The 22336-nt window shown below is 39.9% G+C and overlaps 1 protein-coding gene across 1 annotated transcript in view; it reads right to left on the reverse strand.

The window, feature by feature from the left end:
- Positions 1 to 6125: 6125 nt before the first annotated feature.
- The window catches only part of anln (anillin actin binding protein), a 75091-nt gene continuing 58880 nt past the window's right edge, over positions 6126 to 22336 (reverse strand). Inside the window, exons 19-25 of the mRNA XM_033013404.1 lie at positions 18827 to 18862; positions 18052 to 18073; positions 16367 to 16479; positions 14941 to 15027; positions 9292 to 9399; positions 7968 to 8140; positions 6126 to 7577 (exon numbers count right to left, since the gene is read on the reverse strand). Coding sequence (XP_032869295.1) covers positions 7433 to 7577; positions 7968 to 8140; positions 9292 to 9399; positions 14941 to 15027; positions 16367 to 16479; positions 18052 to 18073; positions 18827 to 18862 — 684 coding nt within the window. The 3' untranslated portion in view covers positions 6126 to 7432. The remainder of the gene's footprint in view (positions 7578 to 7967; positions 8141 to 9291; positions 9400 to 14940; positions 15028 to 16366; positions 16480 to 18051; positions 18074 to 18826; positions 18863 to 22336) is intronic.

The raw sequence follows: 22336 nt of genomic DNA on the forward strand, positions 1-22336 counted from the left end.
ATGATCACATTGAATGGCGGTGCTGGCTCAAAGGGCCGAATGGCCTACTCCTGCACCTATTGTCTATTGATGCAGAGTTTATCCAGCATTTTGTGGTTTGAATGACAATATAAAAGGCATTCCATTCCATGAATTAATGATTTTGCAATCAAACATTGGAGTGGGAGATTGCAACCTTCACGTGGTCCACCCTGTTTCGACGAATGCAATCAATCTGGCGTGCACAAACAAGATCAAATAGAACAAGTTGTCCTACAACTTTAGGCTGTGCACGCCATATGCAAGAAGATTCAAACATTCAGGAGCCTGCAACCAGTAATTGTGTGAAGATCCAGCTTCAAAGTGATTTCCTGTTGTAATGTGTAGATGCCGAATCCTGGACGTTTTTATCAGGTGAGAAAGACTGAAAATCCTGAAAGAAATTGGGCAGTAAATGGTCGCTTACATTCTCTGAACATGGTTCAAAGGACATCCATTAAGCATGGGCACAAAAAACTGAGTTAGTCTTCGTCAGCGCTGTTGTAGCTGCCAGGTAATTTAGTTCATCTGGACATCTACTCTGTTTGACGGCTGGGACGAGAAAAAACAATTATCTGATTTAACTCCTGTCCATATCCTTTCTGGGAGGCACTCCCAGAATTCTAATGAATTTTACCATGTACATTAATCTGTCCAAGAACATCTGACTAAACACTCAAGGTATTGTTGCAATTATCCTGAGAATGAAAAATGCTGTAAATAGACTTGAAATGGCAACAACGCTGGCATTAACAAATCTGCTCTTGTGTTTAGTGCTTTCGTGTCAATGGTCTACTTCATAGTATAATTATTTTTTGTAGAGCTCAAATGTAATTATCTATAACAACTGGCAGATCTGTATCACAGCTCTCATACTTAATCACGTGTAAAGCCAGGTACAGGAGAATGGAATAGGGCACGGGTAAAATTTCCCAGCTCGAGTGGAACAACTCTGAAAGACGTTGCAAACTCTTTTGTTTTCCGTTGGTTCCTAGAAACTAGGCAATATTTCTGGACGTCTGAAGAAGGGTTTCGGCCCGAAATGTCGCCTATTTCCTTCGCTCCATAGATGCTGCTGCACCCGCTGAGTTTCTCCAGCATTTTTGTGTACCTTCGATCTTCCAGCATCTGCAGTTCCTTCTTGAACAATATTTCTGGACGTACCTAGATGAGACGGAGACTCCTCTCCTCCATAAAACATTTACACTATGTTAACTCCTTGCATGTGGCATGGAGGAATAAGATCCTTACCTTTATTGTCCATTTCATAGGCTGAAGGGTTGAGTAACCATTTTCTTTCACTCTTTCCAGCTTTCCTACAACAAGGTGACCAAAACTAAACATAATTCCTCAAGCACAGTCTCACCAGCGACTTGTACAACTGTAACATAATGTTCCAACTTCGGTACTCAAACCCCTACCTAATAAAGGCCAGCATGCCAAAAGTCTTCTCTGCCATCCTATCTACCTGCAAAACCACTTTTGGGAACTATGTACTTGGATTGTTTTCTATGGAACAGCGGAGTTTGCAGAAAGACTTGGTAGAAGTATTTAAAATTATGAAATTAGACAGAGTAGATAGTCAGAACCTTTTAACCACATTTGAAAAATCAAATACTAGAGGACATGGCTGTAAGGTGAAATGGGCAAAATTTAAAGATGTGCGGGCAAGTTTTTTTTTTTTTTTACAAAGAGGGTAGTAAGTGCCAGGAATGTGCTGCCGGGGGTGGTGGTTGAGGCAGATACGATAGTGGCATTTAAGAGATGTAGGGATTAGCATATGGATATGCAGGGTTGTGGTTATTGGTCTTGTCATCATGTTCAGTACAGTCATTGTGGGCCGATGGGCCTGCTCTTGTGCTATACTGATTTAAGTTCTAAGTAATCCCTGTCTACAACACTCCCCAGGGCACTGCCATTCACTGTGAAGATCCTAGCCCTGTTTGACTTCCGAAAATGTAACACCTCGCACAGATCTGAATTAAAATTCCATTTGCCATTCCTTGGCCCACATGCCTAGCTGATCAGGATCCTGCACACTGTTTATTTTTCTCTTTGCCCAACCCATTGTTCTCATGCTTAGTTTAGTTTGGTTTAGAGATACAGTGTGGAGATCGGCTCTTTGGCCCAACGAGTCCATGCCGACCAACCATCACTCGGACTCTACAAACTAGGGGCCATTTTACAGAGGCAAATTAATCTAGAAACCTGCACATCTTTGGGATGTGGAAGGAAACCAGAGCACACAGAGAAAGCCTATGCGGTCACAGGAAGAATGTGCAAATTCCGTGCCTATAGCACCCCTAGTCAGGATCGAACCCAGGTCTCTGCAAGGCTACAACTCTACCACTGCACCGCTGGGTTATGTAATTATTTGACTGGGGAGCATGTAAACAAGGCTTTCCAATGTATCTCAGTACACATGACAATAAACTAATAACAATACCTTGGTCAGATTCATTCCGTTGGCCACATTGCTCACATGGTCGATGCCAGCATCCAGAAGCTGATGTTCTGTTCAAAGTTCTCTCATTGGATTACTGTAAACAGGCACCAGAGACCGTGTATGATTTAAACACATTTTTAATGAGCACTAAAACTTAACAGCGTTGGGGACAACAGGTTGTCAGTGCATCCTAGCTGCTCAAACTAGCAGTGCCGGGAACGAGTGTTAGTATAAGTGTTATAGTGGGGTGAAGTTAGTGATGCTGGCTTATGTGTGATTGGTTCACATGCATCATCAATCTACAATTACCAACGGAGAGGGAAAGATTCAAAGAAGTACTTACTGTAAGCTTCTTTGGAGAAGTGCAACATCCCCTTTGATACCTGTGAATCTCTGGTCCAAGGCTGTTTAAAGTGGACCAGCATTGGGGAATATATAGTGCCCTCAAGGCGATGCTCTGGGACCCCACAGAAGTTCCAGCACAGAATAACAATCAGCAAAATAAAATTGCAGTTAATTAAGTTAGGATTCCACAGAAAGTCTTTAAAACATTTGGCTCCCCTTTATAAACTGCCTTTCATTATTTTCTATGGCAACTGACATTTACATCAAATTATTATTGCCTTATTATTCTTTCCCATTTTATCATCTGTGCGAACAAACTAAATCTATTGTTGTGACTAACTGGGCACTTTGTGCCTGCAATTTATTTTCACAAATAAATATGGACAGCTGTCAACTGGAAAGGACTGCAGCCTTGTTCTTTACACATCTGAAGCAGTCAACATTTTCAGATTAACAAAGAGAAATCTTTGTGTAGGAAGGAACTGCAGAAGCTGGCTTAAACCGAAGACAGACACAAAAAGCTGGAGTAACTCAGCCAGCGTGTCAGGCAGCATCTGTGGAGAAAAGGAATAGGTGGCGTTTTGGGTTAAGACCCTTCTTCAGAATCAGAATTCAGAAGATAAATCTTCAATATTGTTATATAAGAGACAGGAAGGGTGGATCAACTCAAAAATTACCCACTTACTCGACTCGTCAGTCACTTGCAAGCCTGGAAGAGCCCACAGTTCCCACATTTGCCCATTTAACCACTCAAGAAAACTAGAATGGAAGCACATGATTCTTGATCCAGTGGCAGTGGCTTAGATTAGGAAGGGATCAAGCTTGCGTTGCCATTCCAAATATCGTGACTGAGTGCTTGAAATCCACTTTCCAACCTAATCTCCATTGAGAAGGGATAATTCAGGCTTGAACCTCAAAAATCTAAAATTATTTCAACAGCTGGAAACATGTTACTGGAGAATTTGTATTTTTGGTGAAATACAAGTGGTGAAAGAATCTTCACGTACAACGGATGGAGTCGAGTACCTGAAATGAGTTGAATGCCTAAAAGATACAACCTGGAAACAGGCCCTTTGGTCCACGGAGTCCACACCGAGTATCGATCACAGGTTCACATCCACTCCTGACACACTAGGGGCAATTAACCTACAAATGCATACATTTTGGCAATGTGGGGGGAAGCCAAAGCATCCAGAGGCAACGCATGCGGCCACAGAGCTAAACGCATGCTGTCAGAGCGAATGTGCAAACAGAGAGCATCAGAGGTCAGGATTGAATCCGGATCGCTGGCACCGTGAGGCCCTCATCTCTATCAGCTGCGCCACTGTATTGCCCCTAGTTAGGATGTGTTGGGAGTCTGGGAAACATTCTAGAATTGATATTTCCTTTTATACCTATACCATATTAAGGATTTCTTTGTAAGTTCTGGAATTTTAGGCTGCGACAGAAATGCAAAGAAATAGGTTGCAGTCTGGATCGGTCGAGGTTAGTTATTTTCTAATTGACAGCTGCCCACATTTATTTGTGCAAAAAGAGTCACAAATTAACTAGTTAGTAACAATGAGAAATGTGTGGGGTTTTTTGCACTGAAGATAAAAGTGGAAATAACAAGGCAATAATAATTTAAGGATGCAAATGCCAGTTGCCATAGAAAATAATAAAAGAGAGCTTATAAAATAGATTGTTTCATAAGGATTAGCGGTGGAATCCTAACTTAATTAATTTTTATTCCATAATTGTAACCAGCATCAAAATAGAATTTATATAGAAGGAAATAATGAATGCAAGACCAGGGGATAGAAATGAAATACAACGCAAACCTGAGGCAATACAACAACAAAAATCTGTACATTTCCCCATCATAACATTTGGCTATTAGACCAAGTTCTCTTATCTATTTTCCAATCAGAAACCCATTCCATCTGTAATCCACTCAAGAATATCTTGATGACAACAATGAGATAGATCTACATTACGTCTTATTAGATTTATTTAACCTACTTTGTCAGAAATTTTAACTCCCAATATATTTTAATTTACAGCAGTGACTGTATTTCAAAGTTACCTCATTGTCAGAACCTTTCGTAGTTAGTTTTCGAATGGCACAATCAAGTGCAAGTTTTCCCCCTCATGATCATGTGCAATGCACTAATTACATTTTGGTCTACATGTCAATAACAAATATAAGAAAACAGGCATGAGACAGGAAAAAGAGGAAGAGAGCTGGGGGTCCAGTGGGCATTGCTCCCTGGTAGGGTTCCAAGGAAAACGCCACTGGTGGGGGTAAAAGGGGGCAGTGTCCCCTTTATGCAGATTTTTTTTTGATAATTGTACCTTGAAATGACACCATTTTCTTGCCTGTTTACCCTTAATTTCTCCCCCTCACTGCTCACTCACAGGAAAACCCCACCTTTGCTCACTTACAGGGAACCCCTCACTGCTCACACTCATCGGGATGTCCCCTCACCATTACTCACACTCAGAGACTCCCCCCTCTGCGCACCAGGACTCACACACACTCCCTCTACTTGCTTTAAGATGCTTATTGACACCGACAAGGCCCCGGCCCTACAGCCGCGCCCCGTCCTTTCCCAGCCCAGTGCCCAATCTCCCGCTGCCCTCCCCGGCGCCACGTCTCCCTCCTCCCCCTTCTCTATCCTCAATCCCGTCTCCCTCTCGTCCAATGGGCCCCCTCGATCATCAGTCCCGCCCCCACTCTCTTACAGATTTAGAGATTTCGATTTTTTTTTAACGAATTTCAAAATCCGCGGGTCCGCGGAGAAATCTCATGCCTGGATAAATAAACCATTAGCACTGCTGTACACAATCTACTATTGGCAATCATGCTGTTATTAACCAATCATGGCAATTAGTCTTCATCAATTTATCAAGACATGATGCTATCAAAACAGTCTATCCAAAAAGATTTGCCGCACACTTCACTGCAGCATAGGAGACCATTCAACCCATGCCAGCTCTAATCAAATTTATCTATCTCATTCTCTGTTACTTTCCTGTAATTTAATCTCACACATGCCCATTAACTCTTGATTTTGCCATCACAGGTAATTTGGAGTTGCCAATTAACCTCCCAATCTTTGGGATGTGGGAAGAAACCAGAATACCCAGAAGAAACCCATAATAAGAGAGAGAAGTTGCAAACTTCACACAGACAACACAGGTGGCTAGAATCAAACCCAGTCGCTGGGCCAGATGCCACCAACAGTGTCTTTCTAATCCAAAGTGTTTCAAATTGCTTATTTCCGTGTTGTTGTTGAAGTTCAATCAGTGTATGAACATATCACCTTTGAGATGGTTTCCATTTTGAAGCAGTTTATTTTAGACAATGTGCATAAGAATGTTTTATAATAATACATTAAACGGAACCAAAATAAAAATAGCACAGTTGAAGAGACAAGATGACAAGATGGAGGACAATATATAGAACATACATTTTTCCATTTAATACAAGTTAGTGTGTTGTTACTGTTATTTGGCACGTGTTTAAAGCTGTAAAAAAAATATTGGACAAAAACTATGTGAACAATCTTCAATACATTCTATGATGGCATCACACATTTGGGTTCAAAATCTTTATGCCAGTTATCAGCATAATCAAGAATTATCCAACTTTCTTCCAACTGCAGTTCACATTTAAGTACAAAATAGCTTAATTTTAGGTAGAAAAAAAAGACATGGACATATCTAAAAAAAAATAGATTAAAAGGATCAACAATGATACTCAAAACGACAAAATTGTTGAAATTTAATCAAACTATCCCGATAATGTCTGTATTATTCCTTTCCGGTTGAATCATATTAAAGTGTTTTGCTCAAGTTAAATGTCATAGCCTGCAAGCATCAAGCAGGTAATATATATAGCAGCATAATCAGAAATACATTTGAAATTATTGCATAGTGTGTTCTGGTACCTCCAGTGCATCAAATGGCAGTTTACACAAACATATGTTCGTATATTTCAACCTGGTATTTTCTCAAATTAATCCATGTGCCAGGCCAACAACTTTAGAAGTCTCAATAACAGCACAGATAGACTTTGTAGAAATTTGCTAGCGCGTGGATGGACTATTGAGTGGGGAAGTTCCCCATGGTGGAGGGGTTGGGGCAAGACCTATATATAACTCTTAAAAATAAGCATTGGCTGATGCAGAGCAGCAGCACAATTAATAATCTTTTCATATTTTATTGTTTTGGTTTATATCTCTATCTCCACAAATAGTTGCTATATGCAATTTCTTAAAAGTAATCTCAAATCTAAACTGTACAAGCAAAGTCCCACCCATGAAAAGGCTTTTTTTGCAGATAAAGTTTTTAAAGGGGCTTGAAGCATATTTTCAACCATGAAATAACAACTTCAAGGCAGTGCTGATATTCATAAAACATTCGATAATCTTGTTTTCCAAAATGATTTACCATGTTCCCCCTTTCACCTGATGTTGCTGCTGGACTAATCTGTACACCTTTGCTTAAAAACATTTACTGCAGAAATATTTTTGTCAGTGCCCTAACTGCTTAGTAATATTTAGCATACAAAGTGTCATTACATATTTGCACTTGATCAATACTCATTCCAGGATGAGATAAAAAAGTAAATAAATCTGGTTAATAATGGTCTCCAATCTGCTTTAACAGGATATGAGGTGAGTAGCAGGCATCAGGTTGCCAGGTTCGTAGATCAACCAGAACTCTATTCAGCTTTTGCATCCAGAGATTGCGTTCATCCTTGGTATCAGCAGACAGCCAGTTTCTAGAACGGGTGGAAAATTGTTAAAATTGCTTCAAATGTATAAAACACATTGTACAGATTGAACAAATTAAATGACTAATTTAAATTATAATAATTTTATGCTTTGTCCTCAGTTCTAGTTGGCATTCAAATTATCCTGTACACAGGCAATCTTATTCTCTGCAATGCTCTTCAATTTTTGAAAGGGTTTCTCAGTCTCCCCAAACATCCCTTTAGCTTAATAAATATCTTAATTAGATCACCACTAAATTTGTAAAGTCAAAAAGAAAACAGGTTTTGTCAACCTGTCCTCAACCTGGCTTCTGAAACCCGAGTATCCATTCTGATAATGTTATGTATAGAGTAAATGTTTCAAGACAATGCCATAAAGAGATTGGTTCTATTACTCACTTGGTGACACAGAGTGTGTTCTTGCATTGACTAACAAGCGTCTCTCGGTCACCTTCTCGCTGAGGTCTTACAGTGATGAGTTCAAATGTGTGGGGTCGAGCACAGAACTCACGGTTAGCTGGATCTATTTTTCTGCTAGTACAATTAGCCAAGTTTATACGGCCAAGTGGATTCTGCAAGTAAATAAAGTGCCATTTTTATCACACTAACTCTCTACATATTATTGTTGAATAAAACTTGCAAGTTTTAAGTGCAAAAATGATTTTGTACATCACAACATTTAAGACACTTCTGAGCACTTGTAATTTTTTGCCAAACTAAATTTGTGATAATTTCCATTAATTTCATTTATTACAGACCAGATTGCTTAAATCCAACAAAACTCCAAAAAAGGACATTAAAGAAATTAATGCTTTAAAGTAGAACTTAGGAGTCAATAAACAATTCACGCAGCCACACAACTTGACAATTTTTGAAAAGTGAAATAGGACCTGGTAGCCTGGAATGAAAAATTGGTAGGTAAAGCATTAAATAACCAATGGGAGCTTTCCAGAAGAGAGCTCATTGCTGCAAGGAAGGAAAGAGGCATCAAAGACTCAACAGGTCCCATACAAAATTATAAACCCCATTGAGAATAAAATATATAAATAAAATCCTTTTAACAAATAACTGAAACTAAGAATTAAGAAATCAAAGTAGAGCAAGAGTCAATGTTTGTTAACACTCCAATTATTTAACCAAATTGGCAGCATTTATAATCTGGACTAGCATTGAACCTCTGAAATGGGGCTTCAGCACCAAATGTTATGAGCAATGGGAATAGACAATTGAGACTTCTCTGCCATTTAAAACAATTGATTGATTTGTAAATGACTGGATGACAGAGATAAACAACTTGTAAATGGTTAAGCAGCTACGGATGCTGGATGCCATGGAAAAGCTACTGATGCTGGATGTTATACAATTGAAAAGGTATGGAAGCAGTGAGAACATGCTATGTTGTATGAAAAATTGATGACACCAGCAAAAAAATTGATGAAAAATGCTACTGATATTAATGCATCTCGTAATTAAACCAGATGAACAATTTTTCTCCGTTCCCAAACAATACCAGCAGGATATGACACCACAAAAAGATTACCGATGAGACGCTTCAATTTTACAATTAATAAAAACTGTAACATTTTCACCACTAAAGAATATAAGAAAACCTTTAAAATAATTGCATGCGGAGATGGCTTCAAGCTGCAAAAGGGATATTTGAATTGCATTAAGTTTCACTTCAGCTGATCATTTCTGTAGCAATTGCTTCTGCACTACAAACCTTGGATTTTTCATCATCTGGATAGGTCCAATACGAGATGCAGTTTCCTGATAAGACACACCAGCGTCGATGCCAAGCTCCAAAACCACTAACATCATCAAACATGGTCTGCAAGGAGAGAAATCCATTGAGTTGCATCAGAAGAACCTTATCACTACACATGAGATATTGCATAAACAGTATAAATATTTGTGATTTTGTCTGGACCAACAAAGTTTCTAAGAAGGAACTGCAGATGCTGGAAAATCGAAGGTACACAAAAAAGCTGGAGAAACTCAGCGGGTGCAGCAGCATCTATGGAGCGAAGGAAATAGGCAACGTTTCGGGCCAAAACGTCTGAAGAGGGTTTCGGCCCGAAACGTTGCCCAATTCCTTCGCTCCATAGATGCTGCTGCACCCGCTGAGTTTCTCCAGCTTTTTTGTGTACCAACAAAGTTTCTACTCCTTTCATTGCATTTTGCAATTAATATAGAAACATAGAAACATAGAAATTAGGTGCAGGAGTAGGCCAATATGCTGTATATTTTACCAGATAAATCGTTCCAGGTTTTTTTTTTTACTAATGAACTTCCTATAAAAATAGACGCTTTAGTTTAGAGATACAGCATGGAAACAGGCCCTTCCCCACCATAGAGAAAACAGTTGGAAGAGGAGTGGGGGTTTCAAAGCCTGGTAAATGATAGACTGCCTGGATTTTGGCTTGGCAGATGGTTGGACAAAGGCCAGAGATTAAGTAGGCATGAGATAAGGAGAGGATGCATAAAACGTGAAGCCGAGGGAAAGAATAAATGTGGAAGTGGAAAGGGAGAAATGGGTGCACATCCAGGTGGAGCACAGGGAAGAGGAGGGAAAAATAGGGAGAGAGGGTGTTTGGAGGTTAGTTACCTATAATTGGAGATTTCAATGTTCTATCCTAAGTTACCAGAGTGGAACATGAGGTGCTGTTCGCACAGTCTGCATATGGCTTCACGCTGGTAATGAAGGGTGCCCAGGAAAAGTCTCGTAACCAGGAGATCCCCCAGGGCTTGGAGGCCGAGAACCTTTCTGTCAAGGTTTCTTGCATCTTGGACTTTCATGTATGAGCAGGCTGCTGTTTAGCTCCCAAGGCCTGGGAACTAGCAGTCCAGAGGTTAAATCTATTTCCAGAATTAATGTAGTCGTATAACAATAATTAAACAGCCAGTCTGGCACCCAAAGTAGACAAAAATGTTGGAGAAACTCAGCGGGTGAGGTAGCATCTATGGAGCGAAGGAAATAGGCAACGTTTCGGGTCAAGATCCTTCTTCAGACTGGCACCCAAGATCACGTGTTTCATTAAATTGCTAGATTGAAGTTAGGTTTACAATTTGAATTTCCACATCGTAATACACCCAACCTACTGGTTTTGAGAGCTTAAATCAAACCCAATTGCTTATCTCTAGAATTTATTTTTCACACACACACGCAGATAATCCAATCTTTTAAAATTATGTGCAGATTGGGGTACTCTCTTTGAATCGAGTTTTTATATTGGACATAGGTAATCATGATGCGATTTAAATATTGGAAAAAAACTTCAATACCACTTCTCAAAAGCAGACAGCAAAAGCTGTGACATCACTATGGGGAAGCTGTGGGGAATAAAGGATTACATAGAAACATAGAAAGTAGGTGCGAGAGTAGACCACCAGGTCCGTCGAGCCCGCACCGCCATTCGCTCATGGCTGAACACTAAACAGACACACTTACCCACAAACAGTAGACACAAGACACAGAACACAAGACACTACCCTCCCCTTTATACCGCTATCACCCCTCTCCACCCCAAGAACCGCGTGATCTCCTGGGGGAGGCAAAAAAACGGATAAAAACCCAGGTCCAATTCGGGAAAAAAAATCCGGGAAATTCCTCTCCGACCCCAATCCAGGCGATCGACACTTGTCCAGGAGATCACTCAGGTCTTACTATACTAACCATACCTAGGTCCATATCCCTGCCCTCTCCCCGTAGCCCCTTATCCCCTCGGCAGCTAAAAAACCATCTATTTTAGACTTAAATATATTTAACGTTTCTGCTTCCACTGCTCCCTGGGGCAGTGAATTCCATAAATTAACCACCCTCTTGGTGAAGAAGTTCTTCCTCATCTCAGTTTTAAAAGAGCCCCCCCTTATTCTGCAACTATGTCCCCTAGTTCTAGTTTCCCCGATCATTGGGAACATCCTCGGTGCATCCACCCGATCAAGGCCCCTCACGATCTTATATGTTTCAATGAGATCGCCTCTCATTCTCCTAAACTCCAAAGAGTAGAGCTCCAGCTTACTTAACCTTTCCTCATATGTCAATCCCCTCATTGCAGGAATTAATCTTGTAAACCTTCGCTGCACTGCCTCCAGGGCTAGTACATCCTTCCTTAAGTATGGACCCCAGAACTGTACACAGTATTCCAAATGTGGTCTCACTAATACTGTGTACAGCTGCAGCAAGACCTCCTGTGTTTTTATACTCAATCCCCCTAGCAATAAAGGCCAAAACTCCATTGGCCTTCCTGATTGCTTGCTGCACCTGCATACTGACTTTTAGTGATTCATGTACTAATACCCCTAGATCCCTTTGCGTTGCATTACAACGCAGCTCCTCCTCATTTAGAAAATAACTTGCCCTATCATTTTTTTTCCCCCAAAGTGAATGACTTCACATTTATTAGTATTAAATTTCATCTGCCAAGTTGTTGCCCACTCACCTAGCTTATCTATATCCATTTGCAGACCCTTCCTATCCTCCTCATCCCCAACTTTTCCTCCCATTTTTGTATCGTCCGCAAATTTTGATATATTACACTTGGTTCCCTCCTCCAAATCATTTATATAAATTGTGAACAACTGGGGTCCCAGCACCGACCCTTGCGGAACCCCGCTAGTTACCGGTTGCCATCCCGAGTATGAACCATTTATCCCCACTCTCTGCTTCCTATTTGTCAGCCAATCCTCTACCCATGCTAATATATTACCCCCAATCCCATAATTTTTTATTTTTAGCAATAGTCTCTTATGTGGCACCTTGTCAAAAGCCTTTTGGAAGTCCAAGTATACCACATCCACCGGTTCCCCTTTATCCACCCGGGTTGTTACTTCCTCAAAGAATTCGAGCAGATTCGTTAAACAGGATTTCCCCTTCACAAAACCATGCTGGTTCTGTCCGATGAAGTCATGTTTATCCAAGTGCCCCGTTAGTGTTTCTTTAATAATTGTCTCTAACATTTTACCCACCACCGATGTTAGACTAACCGGTCTATAGTTACTCGCCTTCTGTCTACTTCCTTTTTTAAATATAGGTGTTACATTGGCCATTTTCCAATCCACTGGGACCGTTCCTGCCTCCAGGGAGTTTTGGAAAATTATCACCAATGCATCCACAATCCCCACCGCTATCTCCCTCAAGACCCTTGGATGTAATCCATCAGGCCCAGGGGATTTATCCTCCTTCAGTCTCATTAATTTCCCTAATACCACCTCCTTGGTGATCTTAATAGTATTTAGCTCCTCCATTCCTACCGCCCCCTGTTTATCCAGCGTTGGAATATTTTTTGTGTCTTCTATGGTGAAGACTGATACAAAATACTCGTTTAATGCCTTTGCCATTTCCATGTTCCCCACCAACAACTCTCCAGTCTCACCCTCCAATGGACCAACGTTCACCTTAGCCACCCTTTTTCTTTTTATATAGCTATAAAAACTCTTACTATTAGTTTTTATGTTGTTCGCTAAATTCCTTTCATAGTCTATTTTCCCCGTCTTAATTAATCTCTTAGTTATTCTTTGCTGGCCTTTAAATGCTTCCCAATCCTCTACCCTCCCACTATCTCTGGCTACCTTATATGCCCTTGCCTTCAGCCGAATACTATCCTTTATAGTTTTACTGAGCCATGGCTGACTGTTCTTACCCTTACCCCTTTTTTTCTTCATAGGAATAAATTTTTCTTGAAGGTTATACAGTAGATCCTTAAACGTACACCACTGCTCATGTACCGTCTTATTCTTGAGTCTGCTATCCCAGTCAACTTTGATCAGCTCAGTCCTCATACCTTCATAATCCCCCTTATTTAGACTAAGCACCCTAGCCTGAGTTTCAACCTGCTCCCCTTCTATTTGAATATGGAATTCGACCATATTGTGGTCACTTGTTCCCAACGAGTCCCTAACTATGACATTTTTAATCAATCCTGCTTCATTACACAGGACCAGATCCAAGATTGCCTCCCCCCTTGTCGGTTCTGTGACATACTGTTCTAGGAACCCGTCTCTAATACATTCTATAAACTCTGTTGGTTGCTTACAATTAGAGGCAATATTGAAAATAGTTGAGATTACTCATTGATTCAGAGGATAAGATTCGCCAATCGGAAATATCATACCCGTTTAATTCCCGAATATATTCTGTTTGAAAAAAATCTCACTAGCTGGTGCTATTGGATTTTTAACAAGACAAACAGCTTTTGATAAATATCTGAATATCGATGAAGCACTCCAGTGCATGATAACATCCATGATAGTTATTAGAGTAATACTCGTACAAATCAATGCTCAAGTAACTCAGCAGGACAGGCAGCATCTCTGGAGAGAAGGAATGGGTGACGTTTCGGGTCTAAAGGGTCTCGACCCGAAATATCACCCATTCCTTCTCTCCAGAGATGCTGCCTGTCCCGCTGAGTTACTCCAGCTATTTGTGTCTATCTTCGGTGTAAACTAGCATATGCAGTTCCTTCTTACACACACCTACAAATCAGATAGCTTTGGAAAAACCTCAAACATCTGGGAACAGATGTCCAAATAGGGAGAACTATCAACAAATCAGTTACACATTGCAATTATACATATACCATATACATGATAGTTAATGTCCCAGGCTTCCCCATCACAATATCTGGGAGTGCTCTATGCCACAGGGATGACATTCCTGCCTGAGGTAGAAGCATACGGATAAACAAACAAGGAAGTGCCTTGGTGCATGTTGAGACAAAATCCATTCTTATCAAAAAAGTCCATGGTATACATCTCAAAAGAAAACCGAGTTGGATCATGTATTTGACACTGCTGCAGTTGTGAATACTTCAGTTTTTAGCTGGGATAAGTTGGGTCCCACCTATAAACGCAGATGTTATTAAAGAGTGTAGTGTGTGTGTGTGTGTGGGGGCACGGTGGCGCAGCAGTAGAGTTGCTGTCATACAGCGCCAGAAACCTGGGTTGGAATTCCACTATGGGTGCTGTCTGTACGGAGTTTGTACGTTCTCCCTATATCCGTTTGGGCGATCTCCAAGAGCTCGTTTCCTCCCACATTCCAAAGATTTGTAGGTTAATTGGCTTCAGTAAAAATTGTAAATTGTTCCTAGTGTAGAATAGTGCTAGTGTACGGTGGGTGATCAGTGATCGGCACGGACGTGATGGGCCTAAGGACCCATTTCCGCGCTGTATCTCTAAACTAAACAGAGTTTTAACCATTTAATGGTTCTGACCATTTTTGTAAGTTTGTAATAATCTGGGGATGTGGGAATTGCCATCTGAATTTAATCTTGTTCATTCTTTCTTTTCACATGAATCATTTGTACTTTAGATAACAATCCACAGACACTTGTTAAAGAAAGTAACACAATGTGACAACCAAAGAAAATCTTACCAAAAATCCAAGCTCTTCAATCGTGGATCCAACCTGGCACTGCAGTTTTACACAAATGTGACCTTCAAGTGGTGACAAGAAGGGAACCTGCAAAAGCAGTCATATAACATTTAATCTGTACTTTTAATAGTCAGTATTCTTGAAAGATTTTGCCTGTTATTGATGCAAATACTTCAGGTTGCATTTTATATTTTGCAATATTGATCTGAAAACCCAAGGTTATCAGAAGGCGACAATGATATGCACCAGCCGGCAGCAACCAATTATAACACCATTAAAGGCCGGATAGTTGTTAGAATGTGATACCAAGACTGAAGCCAAATTTCAACGTGTTTTCTGGCAAATGGCAAGGATTGTCAAGTATACATTTTTGATCAGCTAGATAGGATCAGTTTTGAGGATTCATGGATAGCAAATTTATACTCCTTTGTTATAATGTACTTTGCTCGAATGCCCTTCTGGGACTCAGAATACATAATTATACTTTGAAGCAAACACAATTACATATTAAAGATACTACTAGCCATGGGTGGAAACATTTCACTTGAATTCCAGGACTGCAAACTAGTGATGTGGGAACAAATACTTTCCCCAGAGTTTAAACTTAGGATCATAACCACAGATTTAGTTAGATTTCTACTCATGTGGATTATTTTTAGCCCAAATCTCAAAGGTGCAAGGGCCGCACCTACAACCAAGCTACTAGTGTTTGTAACTCAAATTTTATGAGAACAAATTCCTATTTAAGTCACCTGCTCCAAATACTAAAAACTCACTTTTTGATGAAGCACATAAGCAGTGGAAAATGACACCATTGATTAATGGTGTAATTAATTGAGCCATGAAACATGTTAATCAGCAGAAAAAAAAATACCACTGTCAAGTATTGGTATTAATATAAAAACAATAAAGCTTTTACATTAAGAATACTTCCCAAAAAATTGCATATATCAAAGTGGGCAACATCAGTGCGCCAAAACAATTAGCTAATTATTTTATAATTGAATGTATTTTATTATAGTCACCTTTTCCAAAGTTATGTGCTACACCTCAACATGCCTCATAAAATATAACTCACAGACAAGCTCTGCATGATTGGTAAGAGGATTGTCCAAAAATAAACTTGGTGATATTGGTCAAATAAATCGCATTTGGTAACCGAACAATATTAAAATCTCAGGACATGTTTTTGAAATGTAAAAACATTTTCTTGATCAAGGTAATCTCTCATTCAACTTAAAATTAAACAAACAAAAGATTGAATGATTACCAATTAAATAACGGTTCCTATATGACTGCAGTGCTTATGCACATTTTAAAGACGCTTCCACTGCTAAAAATGCAATCGAAAACAGAACTTAATCTATGTAAGATTCGATTAATCTATGTATATATATTAATCTATGTAAGATTCCAATATACAAACCTTCGCCAGTTGGAATTTAGAATTTCCTACAGAAGAGAGAGAGAACTTGTGGGATCCGACCATGTTGAAGTTACTGGTGCGCACTGCATTGGGTCCTCCAGGACTTGCCAAAGCTACATATAAAAACAATATATTTTGAGAGAACTTGCTAACAGCCTCAAAAATCTACCTGTGAAGGAAATCAGCGTGGAATGACTGTGCTTAGGAGCAAGAAGATGCGCCTCGATAACATTGAAACTAAATATAAAAACAAAAAAATAAAAAATAAACAAGCAAAATATAAATATAGAAATATAAAAACTCCCTTTTGATTATCACGCACTTGATTAGCTGCATCACACATGGATAGAAACAGAAAAATAGAAAATAGGTGCAGGAGGAGGCCATTCGAGCCACCACCGCCATTGCGATCATGGCTGATCGTCGCCTATCAACAAACCGTGCCTGCCCTCTCTCCCCACATCCCTTGACTCCACTAGTCCCCAGAGCTCTATCCAACTCTCAATCACAAGGATGTCCTTCATTAAATTAGGAGACCAAAACTGTACACAATACTCCAGATGTGGTCTCACCAGAACCCTATACGACTGCAGAAGAACCTCTTTACTCCTATACTGAAATCCTCTTGTTATGAAGGCCAACATTCCATTAGCTTTCTTCACTGCCTGCTGTACCTGCAAGCCAACTTTCAGTGTCCGGTGTACAAGGACGCCCAGGTCTCGCTGCACCTCCCGCTCACCTAACCTCATTGAGATAATAATCTGCCCCCTCGTTTTTGCCGCAACAAAGCTAGCAGGTTCAAGGCCTACTTTAGATGTCTGCTCTAAGGGGACTTTAAAATTAGATAGATGATTTTTTGGGGCGAGACCCTTCTTCAGATTATACAAAGAAGAAGTCTGTGAAAGGAATTGAAAGCTTAATATACAAGAAAGTCTGGAAGAGAGTAGGAGAGGTTAGATTGGAAATAAGGAAAGCAAACATTTATTTGAAAATATTGGCAGTAATATTAAAGAGAAAATGTTTTACAGAATTTTCTAACTACAATTTTCCAACCCTCCCTGGCTCCAGTACTACCAGATGATTGGAGGACTGCTAACATTGTACCTCTTTTAAAAAAAGGAATAAACCAAACAATTACAGACCAATTAAATTACCTTGGCAGCCAGAATAAAGTTTTTTCGTGTTTCAGTTACCCAGAGAGTGGATAGCCCTGAAAACTATTGACAGGCATTCAGGATAAAGTCAAATTGAACATATTTATACTCAACTGACACAATTGTGGTCCTTCAGGATGCTGACTTGACTCCCAACATAAATTTACTCCCAATGTTTTCTGTCTTTTAAACTGCCCTTACAAGACACCAGTATAATACCACCCAATCTCATGCTTCCTCATTTTATTTAATATAATAATCTGTGTAACAATTGAAGGCATTATTCCACAAGTCCAAATACAACACGTGCATTAGTTCCTCTTATTTATTCTGGAAGCAAAAACTTAAAAAGCAGATTCATCACACAGCATATTTCTCATAATCCTTTGCCGACTCTGCACATTCTCAATATTGTTTCCAAAGTTCTCCCCTACGATTTCCTCAATGATGTATTCTAGTACTTTTCCAATGCTATTGTCATTATTCCAAGAGACAAAACCCCACTTACACATTAAACTGCATGTAACATACCTGGTGTGTGCAAGTTGGTCTTCTGTTTGGAATGAAGGAAGAGGCAATGTTAAAGTAGTAATAGAATACATACACAAAAATGAAAAGCACAGCAAATTGTATTTAGCACTAGGTTGTTTGTTTTGAAGAAAATCTCCAAAAATCATCAGCTTTCCTTTGGGAATCATTGAAGAACACCAGAACAAACAAGAAATCAGTTCACTGATCTTTCTATTGCTCTTGAACAATTTTGGATTAAAATGTGCCAAGGATTTAACAGAATTGCAGGTATGTTTCTCCTAGTGTACATTTTCATCAATTACTTTCTTCAAATGTTCTTTGAAAAATTTACAATGACAACATCACATCATGGTCCTCATCTGAAATGTTATTTTGATTAAAGGCCAGGATTTATTCTGTACTACAGAGGGACTTCCACTATTCTCTGTTGATCATGAAGAAAATAGAAAAGTTTCGCTAGACATGAATTCAAAAGTCCATAACAAACAATCCACAAGATGCAATGAAGAAAGAAACATCAAGGCTTAATTGAGGGATCACATGGTGACTTCCCTTTGACTCACTTTACTGTATGAATAATTCTGACATAGAAAAATTCTAGATATTCAGGCAATATTTGTCTTTCCAACAATTTAACCAGTATAATTAGAGAATGACATGTTTTTAAAATCTCATTTATTCTCTTTGTTTGGTAGAGTTAAGAATTTCTTAATGTCAGCTAATAAATCCCAACTATATTTTATTTATTCCCATAAAGTAGTCATGTTACACTTACTGTAATTGAAGTCAATAGCCTCTTTGGAGTAATGGCCTAAGAAAGAAAAATAATCGTTTAGTCACTGTTATCCGTTAAGTAACGTTGAGATTAAAATTGCTCTCCTGGTTTCTGCATGCAACCCAAACATCAGCAGATGTGTGCAAAACAACGTGAACTGTTAGTTTGAATTAGTTAAAAAGTTATTATTTTTGTTTCTCCAGAGGATCGGGGAAAGTAAGTTCCTTTTCTAAAAATATTTCAATGAGATCAAATAACAAACCTGTACACATTAGCATAGTCATTATCCATACAGATTGTGGATAATAGTCAGAGAATCAAATCTGCTAAGTGAAACTGACAGCCCAGGAACCCAGGAAAAATATGTTAAGAGGGTGCGAAGCCTTAACTATTACAAGAGTATTGACACTACTTTTTGCTTTCAATGCAACATTTTCCAGAAAGCTATTTTTATTATTGCAAATGTTTAATAATTGCCTGCTCTGGCTCCCTTTTCTGTACAGACCTTACAGGGTAAAGGGACAACTTCTGCCTAGCTAACTGTTGCTTAGAGAGACGAACATCTGTGAATGGAAAGTTACTAGAGTGTGTTCGGAGGGATAAGATAATAATGCATGTAGATAGACAAGAGCTGATTAGGGACAGTCAGCATAATTTTGTGGGAGACCGTATTTCACGAGTCTGATTTTTTGTGTGAAGATTTAACCAAAAAACGATGAGGGCAGAGCTATAGGCATTGCATATATGGATTTTAGCAAGGCATTTGATATGGTTCTGCATGATAGACTGCTCTGGAAGGTTAAATCGCATGTGATCCAAGGAGAGCCAGCCGACTGCATAGAAAATTGGCTTCATGGAAGGAAGCAGCGGGTGATGGGGGAAAGGTTGTTTTGCGGACGGGAGGCCTGTGACTAGTAGTGTGCCTCAGGGTTCGGTGCTAGGTCCAATATTGTGTGTCATCTATATCATTGATTTTGGATGAAAGTGTACAAGGCATGATTAGGAAGTCTAATGGAGTTTGATACAGATAAGTACGAGGTATTGCATTTTGGTAAATCTAACCAGGACAGGACCTACACAGTGAATGGCCGGACTGTCGACACATTGACCTTCATCAGAGTTATGAGTATAGAAGTTGGGAGGTCATGTTGCAGTTGTATAAGACATGGGTAAGGCTACCTCTGGAGTATTGTGTTCAGGACTGGTCACCGTGTTATAAGAAAGATATTGTTAAACTGGAAAATGTGCAGAAAATATTTACAAGGATGTTGCCAGGATTTGAGGGCCTGGGCTACAGGGAGAGGATGAGTAGACTAGGAATTTACTCCTGGGAGTGCAGGAGGCCGAGGGGTGATCTTATAGAAATTTATAAGATCACGGGAGGACTAGTTAGGGTAATCGGATTAATTAGTTGTGGCAATGCAGTGGTAGAGTTGCTGCCTTACTGCGCCAGAGACCCGGGTTCGATTCTTACTACTGGTGTTGTCTGTACGGAGTTTGTATGTTCTCCCCATGATAGCATGGGTTTCTCCGGTTTCCTCCTACACTCCAAATACGTACAAACACCACACAGACAGCACCCAAGTAAAGATTGAACCCGGGTGCTGAGAGGCAGCAGCTCATTGTACCGCCCAATGACTGGTTAAAACCCCTTATTCCTTTCTGTTCCAGCATTATTTAATTTTAATAAAAGTGAATAAGCAAGGAAAAAACAATAATGCAAGCATCAAGTATTAATTCAGCATTTAATTGATACCTAATGAAAATATAGAGCCAGTTTTGCTACTTGATGTGGATTATAATAGCACCAAAAACACACACAGATTAGCAATCATCAACATTATCTTAAATATTATTCTGCAATGATTTGTCTGGTATGATAAAAGGTTAATTGCAAGAAGAATAAATTAATTCAGGTTATATTGACTTATGCACGATTTAATTAATAGTGTAGTACAGGAATCGTCTGAGGTTCTCAAAATCTTTTTCATGCCATTTATAGAAACATGGAAAATAGGTGCAGGAGCAGGCCATTTGGCCCCTCGAGCCAGCACCACCATTCAATATGATCATGGCTGATCATCTAAAATCAGTACCCCGATCCTACTTTTTACCCCATATCCCTTTATTCTGTTAGCCTTAAGAGCTAAATCTAACTCTCTTGAAAACGTCCAGTGAATTGGCCTCCACTGGCTTCTGTGGCAGAGAATTCCACAGATTCACAACTCTCAGGGTGAAAAAGTTTTTCCTCACATCTCAGTCCTAAATGGTCTACCACTTACCCTTAAACTGTGACCCCCCCTGGTTCTGGACTCCCCCTACATCGGGAACATTTTTCCTGCATCCAGTCTGTTCAATCCCTTTAGAATTTTATATGTTTCTATAAGATACCCTCTCATCCTTCTAAACTCCAGTGAATACAAGCCCAGTCGACGTATTCTTTCATCAAATGTCAGTCCCGCCATCCCGGGAATTAACCTGGTGAACCTACGCTGCACTCCCTCAATAGCAATAATGTCCTTTCTCAAATTAGGAGACCAAAACTGCACACAATACTCCAGATGCAGTCTCACCAGGGCCCTGTACAACTGCAGTAGGACCTCCTTGCTCCTAAACCCAAATCCTCTCGCCATGAAGGCCAACATACCATTAGCTTTCTTCACTGCCAGCTGTACCTGCATGCTTACTTTCAGTGACTGACATACAAGCACACCCAGGTCTCGTTGCACCTCCCCTTTTCCTAATCGGGCACCATTCAGATAATAATCTGCCTTCCTGTACATGCCACCAAAGTGGATAACCTCACATTTATCCACATTGTACAGCATCTTCTCACTCACTCAACCTATCCAAGTCACCCTGCAGCCTCATAGTATCATCCTTGCAGCTCGCACTGCCACCCCGCAAACTTGGAGATGTTACATTTAATTCCCTTGTCTAAATCGTTACTATATATTGTAAATAACCAAGGTCCCAGCACTGAGCCTTGCGGCACCCCACTAGTCACTGCCTGCCATTCTGAAAAGGACCTGTTAATTCCTACGCCTTACTTCCTGTATGGCAACCAGTTAACCCATGTCAATACCCTACCCCCCATATGCTCTAATACCATGTGCTCTAATTTTGCACACTAATCTCTAGTGTGGGATTTTGTCAAAGGCTTTTGAAAGTACAAATACACCACATCCACTGGCTCTCCCTTATCCATTCTACTTGTTAGATCCTCAAAAAATTCTAGATTTGTCAAGCATAATTTCCCCATCATAAATCCATGCTGGCTTTGACCAATCCTGTCACTGCTTTCCAAATGTGCTGCTGTTACATCTTTAATAATCAACTCAAGCATCTTCCCCACTACCGAAGTAAGACTAACTGGACTATAATTCCCAGTTTTCTCTCTCCCTCCTTTCAGACCATCAGGCCCTGGGGATTTATCTGCCTTCAGTCCTAACAGTTTACCTAACACCATTTCCTGACTAATGTGGATTCCCTTCAGTTCCTTCCTCCCAC

The sequence above is a fragment of the Amblyraja radiata genome, chromosome 2 (genome assembly GCF_010909765.2).
Source record: "Amblyraja radiata isolate CabotCenter1 chromosome 2, sAmbRad1.1.pri, whole genome shotgun sequence".
In the NCBI taxonomy this organism is placed as follows: domain Eukaryota; kingdom Metazoa; phylum Chordata; class Chondrichthyes; order Rajiformes; family Rajidae; genus Amblyraja; species Amblyraja radiata.